This window comes from Lotus japonicus, chromosome 4 (genome assembly GCF_012489685.1).
Source record: "Lotus japonicus ecotype B-129 chromosome 4, LjGifu_v1.2".
Taxonomy (NCBI): domain Eukaryota; kingdom Viridiplantae; phylum Streptophyta; class Magnoliopsida; order Fabales; family Fabaceae; genus Lotus; species Lotus japonicus.
Genome location: NC_080044.1, coordinates 59,731,473 through 59,742,102, shown reverse-complemented (window position 1 = coordinate 59,742,102; position 10,630 = coordinate 59,731,473). Strand labels below are relative to the sequence as shown.

The 10,630-nt window shown below is 34.1% G+C and overlaps 1 protein-coding gene and 1 pseudogene across 1 annotated transcript; one reads left to right on the top strand and one right to left on the bottom strand.

Annotated features, from left to right (window-relative positions):
- Positions 1-2,047: 2,047 nt before the first annotated feature.
- LOC130710825 (protein NRT1/ PTR FAMILY 2.11-like) lies at positions 2,048-3,540 on the top strand (annotated as a pseudogene).
- Positions 3,541-4,245: 705 nt separating this feature from the next.
- Positions 4,246-8,827, bottom strand: LOC130710826 (FAD-linked sulfhydryl oxidase ERV1-like). Its single transcript, XM_057560197.1, has 6 exons — positions 8,582-8,827; positions 7,544-7,621; positions 6,912-6,959; positions 5,953-6,017; positions 5,183-5,260; positions 4,246-4,505 (listed from the first exon to the last, which is right to left on the bottom strand). The coding sequence occupies exons 1-6, from the start codon at positions 8,744-8,746 to the stop codon at positions 4,391-4,393; spliced, it is 549 nt and encodes a 182-aa protein (XP_057416180.1). The 5' UTR covers positions 8,747-8,827; the 3' UTR covers positions 4,246-4,390.
- Positions 8,828-10,630: the final 1,803 nt, after the last annotated feature.

Genomic DNA, 10,630 nt, shown 5'->3' with positions numbered 1-10,630 from the left:
AAATAATTCCATTGAAAATATTTTGATTTTAGTATTCAGAGCTTGACCACCAAAACTCATGATCAATTGACATTAGGCTGTTTTCGGATGAAAATATATATGGTTTAAACTAAAAATATTGTTCAAAGTTTCACTTTAACCAAACAAAAATATCAATTCATTGAATCAATCCTGATTTTGGAACACATATTGACAATTTCACATGCATTTTTTTTCCTCTACTTAAAATTTATTTCTATATATCCATCTACTTAAAATTTCAAGAGCAATTTAAAATGTTCCTATGCAAAGAAAAAATAAAGAAATATAAAAATATATTTTAAAATATAAAATAAAATAATTATTTTTCTAAAAGTTCTAATATTACTTACATTTCTTAATATGTGATTAACAATTTACAAAATTAAGGGAGTATTATTATATATCACATATGCCACATTTTTGTTTCTTCTTTTTTCATGCTTTCATCAAGGTTGTAACTTGTAAATATAGTAACTTGTCAAAAAAGATTGATAATCTTAAATTCTTAATAGGCTATGCAAATATCAAATGGAAAAAATGCTAGCAATACAATTTTTGTAATGAAACACCCCAACTGACTTATTATAATTGATTTATTTTTAAACTCAATATATTTCTTTTCTTTTTTTTTGAAAATTACTTAATATATTTCTTACTTGTTAAAAAATGTGTTGATATTATAACTATTGCTAAAACTCGAGAATGCACATGCTTACCTACCATATGCTTTTAATTATTTTTATTAGAATAATTGGGAATATAAGAGATCGAACTCTAACTCATTTGTTCGTAGATGTGCTTAATTTTTTTTATTAGAATAATTGGGGAAGAAGATATCAAAGTCTAATTCATTTGGTGGTAGATGCTCGAATTCCATTCCATGTTAAACAAACAACCAGTTATCTTAAAATTCCTATCAACCTAGTGAACTAAGTCATTAGCATTAACTAAACAAGAGGACTAACTCTTGAGTAATGAGTAATGTACAAGGCAAAAAAGGGACACGCACTTCACTCGCTCCCTGCAAGAGGGATTATTGTCTTATTGATGATAGGAGCTGCGGGGATCCGACCATGTAACTTAGCATTTGGAGCTGATCAGTTTAATCCTAACACAGATTCTGAGAAAAGGGGAATCAATAGTTTCTTCACTTGGTACTTTTTCACTTTCACCCTTGCTCAGATGTTATCATTAACAATTATTGTCTACATACAGTCAAATGTAAGCTGGGCAGTGGGTTTGGGAATTCCCGCACCCACGGGGTCCGTTGCCAACCCTAACCGGGTGGCATCTGCGGGTTGTGCATGTGTTGGGTTTAGAAAAAAAAAACATGAAAAGAGAAGGAGGGTGACAACTTCGATCGTCGTTTTGGTGATGGCTTCTTCTAACTTGCGTGCTAACTTGGTGAGAGCTTGAAGCTTCCATAGATGGAGAAGATGGTGAGGGGTCGGGGATGGCTTCGAACAACAGGATCTGTAGCGACACTATGTTGGGACTTGGGGTGGTTTCTGAGTAGAAGGAGAGTGTTTGTTGATGGCAGAAGACATTATGTTGGTTGAAATAGAGAGTTAGCGAGTCTCGGAGAGAAAATCATAGCATATAGGAACACTCCAGAAGCTCAACCATGGTGCTTGGCTTGTTTAGAAATGAAACCAGATGCACTTTGCTGACTTGATTTTTTTGAGGTGACTAGGTGATGAGGGAGGGGCTTCCATCTAGAGTGTTCTCTTGATAATTCATGGAATTTCTATGTTAAAGAAAACCCTACTTTGTAACTTTAATAACATATGTAAGGGCTGATAATTACATGCATAAGGCTTCGGGTTTGGATTTGGGTTTGGGTTTGGGTTTGGGTGCAGATTTAATCAATCTCACACCCGAACCCAAAAAGGTTTTAAAATTCGGGTGAAACCCAAACCCCAACTCAAACCCAAAAAATCGAGGTTCCCCCGAAATTTCGGGTTGGGTTCGAGTCGGGCCCCGCGGGTTTGGGTTTTCCTGCCATCTCTACCTATAACTAGTATAGTGCAAGTTACAGAGGTTGCAGCGAAGAAAAGGAGGCTGAAGCTCCCAGAATATCTATATCCTTCCCTTTTCAGTTATGTGGCTCCCAAGTCAATGAATTCTAAACTTCCCTATACATATCAATTCAGGTAACAACATCAAGCCTTTAGCATTTGGTGGTAGATATGATTGGTTTTTAAGAAATCTTTACCATATGGCTTATCAACAGGTTCTTTGACAAAGCAGCAATCCTGACCATATGGCTGAAGAAAAGGAGGCTGAAGCTCCCAGAATATCTATATCCTTCCCTTTTCAGTTATGTGGCTCCCAAGTCAATGAATTCTAAACTTCCCTATACATATCAATTCAGGTAACAACATCAAGCCGTTAGCATTTGGTGGTAGATATGATTGGTTTTTAAGAAATCTTTACCATATGGCTTATCAACAGGTTCTTTGACAAAGCAGCAATCCTGACCCCACAAGATCAATTAAATCCTAATGGATCTGCTACTGATCCCTGGAACCTTTATAGTATGCAGCAAGTGGAAGAGGTGAAGTGCTTGCTCAGGCATTTTGTACTTTGTTGTTATTGTTCAACAGCATACTATTTTAGTGTTCTAAGCCCTTCTCTGAAACAGGCGTAAAGGGCAAAGCGAGTTCATGATCCCAGGACCATCCTACTATGTCTTCCTGATGATTAGCGTAGCAATTTGGTTACCCATCTATGACCGAAAGGTTGTTCCTTTTCTCCAAAGGCTCAACCGAAAAGAGGGTGGAATCACACTCCTTCAGAGAATGGGCATTGGCATATTTTTCTCTATTCTCAGCATGTTAGTATCTGCCATGGTTGAAGAGTGCCGCAGGACTCTGGCTCTAACTCAATCACTAGGGGTGGAAACGAGGAAAGGTGCAATTTCATCAATGTCAAGTCTGTGGTTTATTCCTCAGCTGGCACTGGCTGGACTAACTGAAGCATTTATGTCTGTTGCACAAGTTGAATTTTACTAAAAACAGTTTCCTGATCAGAACATGAGAAGCATTGCCGGCTCTCTTTACTACTGTGGCCATGCAGGGTCAAGTTATTTGAGTAGTCTGCTTATCTCCGTCATAACTCAAATCACCGCCAGATCCAAATCAAGAAATTGGTTACCAGAGGATCTGAACAAGGGGAGATTGGATAACTTCTATCGCATCCTTGCTGCTTTGGCGAATTCTACCATACCCCCATTGTATGGTACATGACTGACGCGATTTGGCGTGTACCAATAGGGGACCGACACCTGACAACATACTTAAATATTTGTTATATTTTAAAACATATACGGAAAAAAGGAGAAAAAGACACTTAAATGTTATTGGTCCACGTCACCTATTGTATCATACCCCAACTAAGTGTTGTGGTATCCTAGCAAGCACATGCTGCTTTAGAAGTTGTGAATTTAGGCTACTTTGTGTTATGTGCAAAGTGGTATAGGTACAAAGGAACGGATAGTAGTTCCATTGAACTTGATAAAGTGACAAAACAATCTGAAAGAAATGCTAATGGTGTTTGATGATTCGAGTCTCTAGCTATTGTGTGGAAAAATGTTTCAACAATCTTTCATTCATCCTTGGCCCAAAAATGAAATCTGATGTTCATCAAGCGGAGACCCAAGCAGCATATAGACAAGACCAGAATAGAGTATAGCAACAATGGCGCAGTTTGTGCTGTTTCAAATAGATAGACATTTCTTAGTATACTGTACATTACTTTTTTAGGAAAGGGTACCGTCATCCGTGTCTTAAGGCTCTAAATGGAAGATAAAGTAAAATTACATGTTGACATGGTTTTTTTTATAGGCAAATGTTAGTGGTTAGTTGTTAGTAAGTTAGAAAACCCCGTCAAATTTCCCTTCCAGGATTCGAACCCTGGACCTTCCCCTCCCCAACCCTTATGTCCCCTAGCTCTTACCACTTGATTAGATTTTAGTTTGCTTCCTACATTATTAAGGACAAGAATATACCTATTGGTTTGGAGACAGACTGTCTCAGTCAATATCAATCAACACACGAGCCTCTTCTGTTTGGTTTGTCGTTGAACTCAAGCAGATCACATTTGAGTTAACATAGCAAAAACTTATTTTTCTGTTGATGCGTTGGGAAGGGAGTTTTAATGTTTGCGGCATGGCAAATGGCAAACCAAACGGGCACATACAAAAATAAATTTCTAGAATTAGGGTAAGGTATGCGAAAATTTAATAAATTAAGAATAATATAAAAAATGGCTAATGGAATATCTGCACATACCTACTCATAGCAATTATCCAAATGTAGCACATACTTCACATGATATATGCAGCTATCATTTTTGAAATAAAATTCTACTATATCTTCCCAAAAAATGATGTGCTTCCAATAATTTCACATGCTTTCTGCTCACACTCCAGTTTGCCCCACCTTGCATCAACTCTTTCGCAGGGAAATACCGGTTTACCAAGGCTGTTTGAAGCATCGGGTGAATCAGTAACTACAGCACTAGTTTAGACTTTAGAATAAACTGTCAAGGACCAACTCCCCAAAATGTTCAAGTTATTAATGGAGTCTCACTAATAATAGTTTTATATTTAATTTAATACAATCCCTCATGCAAACTACTTTTGGGCTTGATGCATGGATCAGACACAAGCTGGTTTTACCTTTTGGTGAAATTCAACTTCATTTATGAGAATGGGTAAGGAAGGATCAAAATCATGACCACTTTGTCAGAGGCTAGAATACTATGTCAAAAGCCAATTCGTTCAAAAGCTTAAGTGATTAAGTTAAGGCTCATGCGTGGTTTTATTTCTCTGATATTACAACAGAAAATGAAACAAATTTTTTGACAAAACCTATCAGTTTTTAAGATATATATTAGAAGGAGCACTTGTTCTAGGTATGAATATAACAAGGACATTTCAACTAGTGTACGCCTGGAAAGGTGTAATAAAATAAATTTAAAAAAGGAGTATTTGTTGAAGATTTCACCCTTCAAGAAAGATATTTGTCAGTATTCCAGAAAATTAGATTAGTTTTAACAAGACATACCCATTATCATGCTATAAGTGACCCCCAAGCCCCAAGACACGGTGGTTATAGTCAACAAAAACATCTTACGAAACACAACAGACAGAACTTACCTTCTATTGACAACATTATGCACATGACATAGCCAATGAGAAAAATGAGCATGCGACTCAGCCTGGACAGGATTTGCTCTGCCAAACATATCAAGAAGCACACAATAGAGGTCATGTAGAACATAAACTTCAAACTACTCAATGGTGCAACAAGTGGAACTTATGTCAGCTCAAAAAAAGGTTAAGAAACGCAGATTAGTTCAGAAAACACTTTAATGTCTGTGAATAGAGCCAATATGTGGGAATTTGAACATGCTTAAAGTGATATTATTGATCTATCTTTACTACTTTGTATTGTTCCCAATGGGCCTTGTTAAAAAACAAAAATACAAAGACAAAACTGCACTTGATAAAAATTATAGGGAAGGATGAAATGAGATCGATTTTATGGATGATCTGGTTGACTTACTAGATTTTATTTGGTTGAAGCAAAAACAAGAAGTCTGAATTCGTTGTTGACAGGAAAATGCTATATATAAGAGAAATGACACACTTTCAGTTAGTACTTAATACCCACAAATAATTGCCAATGTTCAAACTTCCGGTAGGTTTACTAAAATCCATCTAGTCATGACTTCACAAATTCGACCCAATTCATTATATGTTGTCTGAATTAATACTAAAATAAAAATTTATAGACAGTAATCGTTCGACCATCTGAATAGAAAATGAAATTTTAAATGATAAAAGAGAAGGGAAGCAAAGCCAAGACAAAAAAATTCTATTAACAGATTATCAACTACGGGATGAAGAGTGAGAAATTAATATACCTAAGAACTTCTTTAAAGTGATCTGCGCATTCCTTGCAAGGGTACAATCGCGTCAAGATCTGTACCTGTGTTCCAAATACAGTCTGTTACAACAAGTTCCTTAAGGCCTACAAGGATAACGCAATGCATATACTACTACCATACGGATGGAAATTTTAACCAGTGTTACAAAACTCGAACAAGTTGTCAACTCAGTCAGGGTATTAGGTCGATGGGTCACTGGTCCAACCAGTGAGCCATTGGTTGGACTGGTTTTGTAAATAACATTTCTAAATTTATTTTTTGATATGATTTTATTTAAATATATTTAATTAAAATAGTTACAAATACTAAAATGTGCACTTATATAACTAAACAACAAAGTGGCGTAGCAGTCATACTCATGAGCACTTTGCTTTTAGGGCTGCGAGGTTTGATACTGGCTAGATAAAATTTGAACTTTTTATGACTTTTGAAGGGTAAGTGTGCCAGACTGAGTCAACACCAGGTCTACAGAGGCCAAGGCAACACGGGGTCACCGTTTTTGACCTATTCAAAGCCGTTTTGATGACATTTGATCTGGTCTGATTGCAAAAACGATCCATACCCATGATCAGACTGGCCATATGTCCGGTTCCTTTTAATAACACTGATCTTGACATAGTATACTTTATGTTTTATAGCCATCCATGAGTAGTCATTAGTGTAAGAACGATGTTTAGGACGTGCTAAATGTCAAGCATATTGGACCAGTCATATTTATAGCTCAATATCTATCTTTGTATTTGATTAAATGAAGGAAAATATTAATTTAAGGATGGGTATTAGAAATTGGGAGGCCTATACTCAACCCAAAAGCTACAATATTAATTCAACTGCAAGGGGTTCTCCTACAAATTACAATAAAGACTCAACTAAGACCATAGTGAGTTCAAACTTCTATCATTTATAATAAGGGATAAAAGAGGGAAAGAAAGTACATGTTCTTTGACATCCTTCTTCTGTTGTCTTGTAGGATTATCTGGATACTGAAAATAGAACCCAGGAAAACATCGAATATTTCATGTTGTTTCAGTAAGATAATAAGACATCAAAACCAGACCTGCTTACCACATGAATAAGAAAAAGATTACTTTATTTCACCTTCTGAACATCCTCATGTGTAAAAATGCAAACTATTAATTTACTATGCGGGACTCAACTAGGGTGTGACACCACTAGCAGAAAACAAAACATTTACTTCGTAGATGAAAGCAACAGCATGTAAAGAGTTGATAAGTTGAAAGTCAGCAACATAAAAGAACTAGTAATCCACTATCTTGGTTGTGGGAATGAAAGGAACAAAAGGTTCAAAGATATGGAATTATTTTACAAGAAGTACAAAGTAAAATCTCTTTAAAGTTAAAAGAACATCCCACATGAAGTAATTAACAAGCAATGTCATGAAGCAACTAACAAGGGGAGAAAATTATCACTACTCACTAATGTATTTGTTCCCTTCTTAGATAAAATAATGTGATCCTTATGCAACAGGTAAGAAGAATTTAGTGCACGTGATAAAACTACATGTTTGAAAGAAATAACAAAACAATAGTATCAGTGATGACAAAACCTGAGCAGCAAGAGTGTGAAGAAAAGTCCATGTTGCCCTCCCAAGCTCTTCTTTAGTCACGGGGGGAGCAGACTTTCCCTATAGAAACAAAACTGATGAAAGTTAAACCAATCAAAACATTTCATAAGCAAAAAAATACTCTGGACATCTGAATACATGATTAATGACTTATTGGACTAAACACAAATGCCCTAATAGGATTACAAGTAATCACTAACTTTACATATATCACAATAAATATGGTAAAATACACTTAAACTTTGAAACATTTAAACAATTGGTAACTGTAGGATATTTTTTATGTGCTCCTGCAATGTCCTTTCCTCAACTATAATTGTCCAGATATCCTTCACTATAGAAACCTTTATTCATGATGATTCAGATTAAGCAACATTTAGATTACCAACAAAATCAAACATAAAAGGAAAAATAAATAAAAAGCTAATGTATCATTTGGTTTCCTGCAAAGAAACCAAATTACTGAATTAATTTGGTTTCCTGTATAGAAAAAGGTATTAAACTTCTTATATCACCATTCACCACCAAAAAGCAGTAATCATAAATTTGAAGTTCTGCTTTACCTCCCACCCTTCCAATAAAAATGATAAATTCACTATTAACCAGTAAAAGAAAGCATTTAGGGTCCAATTTGATAGGCATTGCAAGAGAGAAACTTAGCAAACTAAAGTAGTTTATTATGAAAATAAAGCCCCTAAAGTTCTGCATGAAATTTTTTCCAAGAAGGCAAATTTATTATTCACTCTGCTATGAGAAATTGAGAATGTTTGTCCTGCCTGATTACAGAAAAAGGATACAAGGAGATCTAACCCATAATCATCATATGACAATAATAACTAAAGAAAATGTCAATTTCACCACAGCTACGCAAAGCATGAATTACAATACACATTTTATAAGAAAAACAAATCAAATTCCAATGGAACCTAATCAACAGTAGATTTAAGTTCAGAAGCCCAAAGAACCAATAACAAAACCACGCTCGCAGACACAACACAAATAGTCATTGATGATGGATACCTTGAGGATGTTATCGCCAGATTGTAGAGAAGATGTTGTTTTTGCAAGTGGGGCTTTGATGGAGAAAAGAGAGGCTCTACCAGAGGACTGGACATGAAGTCCTACGAAATTGGAGACATGGTCAAAGCTATGAAACAAGGCCTGAAGTGGATGATTCTCAGACATGTTACTTGATAGCTGAGTTGGGGAGAGAAAACATGGGAGAACAAAAAGTAACAATCACAATCACATTCAGCATAACCATAGCTCATCATTAAAACAAAAATTAAATCAAACCATATGAATTACATGTAACTAGAAATTAAACCCGGGACGCACGGGTTCGGTTTTAATTTGTATTTTTTAATTGTAATATTTAAATTTGCAGAAAGGTAAGAAAGCAATATTTAGAAAAAGATTTAAAATATATATATAATTAAATATAATTGAGTTATGATACTCTCACACTTTCTTTCTTTAATAAGGGAAAAAAGGATCAAACCAGTAGATTTCTTTTTTTTTCTTCATCGAAAGAAAAAAATAGGTAGATTTCTATTGAGATTGAAATGAGAGTAGTTTTTTTTTTGATATAAAAGAAATTTAATTACTTAATTAGATTAGTATTGAAATGAACGTGGTACTCTACTATTTTTTTTTTCTAATATTGATTTAGTCATTGCAGTGATGTTATCAGTTGTGCTAATTTTTTTTATCAAGATTGATGTGTTGTTTACCATTGCTGGTGGCATATGAGTTCTTTTAAAATCACTTTCACGAACATAAAAATAGATTCTATCTAACTGTAGGATGGACGTCATTTGTTCTCTTTGAATGATTAAGTTGCTATTTTTTTCCATAATATGACAATATTGAGGAGTGAAAGATTCATATTTCTTATCAAGAATATAGTGAGTACTACATTTTACACTTATCTTTCTAGTGCAGTATATAAATTTATGTGGCTCACACTTTGTTACTGATTTGTGTCATTTAAATATAGAAATGATGATATATTTGTATGATTTCAATTGAATGAGAAGAGTTGTTTAGTAAATTACCATATATGTGAAACTCACAGTATTATTTTCCAATCATCTGCAAGGGGGATATATATCACTAAGTAATTTGTGTTTCTTGTTGTTGTTGATGATCTTTCTCTTGCAATAAAGAAATAAGATAATTTAAAAAAGCAATTTTGAAATTAACTAAAATAATTAAAAATGACATACTTGTTGAAGTAGTTAGAGACAATTGTCATTTTTTTCTCACCAGCAATTGAAGTCTAAGAAATATGAATAATTTGAGTTTGTGAGTGATTTCACTGGTTTGTTTATATAGAGATATAATAGATGCATGGTTCAATATAATACATTTCATTTTTTATTTATTTAATGTAGATAGTTGAATAGCCTCTTGACATTAATAATTTTATTCAGTTTTTGACACTGGTATTGCCATCATGCCACTATTTTTAATTTAATGTTAGTTTTTCTTCGGAGTTACTATGTTAAGGAGTTCTAAGAGTTTGTGAGTTTAAGAAAAATAGACATATATTCCTGCAGAAAATTGGACAGCAAACTAAGACCATTGCATATCAAGATTAATTTTGGCGGAAGCATGCTTTATTGTTAATAGTTTTTTTTTCTTGGACTAAATTGATATTAGTTTAAAATTAACATTAAATTTGATTTTAATTTAAGGTATTGTGCTAAAACCATTTGCAGATATAACTTTGTGGCTTGTTACACTTTTGGCATGGATGTTACTCTTTTGCTTATACATTTGATACTTATTAAGTTTAAAACTGAAATCATTAGTGCACAAGTTTCCACTACCCGTTCATTGACTCACTAAGCTATCTCATTAAAACACCAGTTTTTTTACTAATGTATGTAGGTTCTCATGTGTATTTGTACTTAATACTTAACTCAAGTGAGCTTTACTAATATACTAGAAATAATACCCGTGCGTTGCACGGGTTTATGTACACTATTTTTTTTTTAATATAGTATAAAAATTATTACAGTGTAATTAAATTTCTTTTGTATTAGTATTAAATTAATTTTAAAA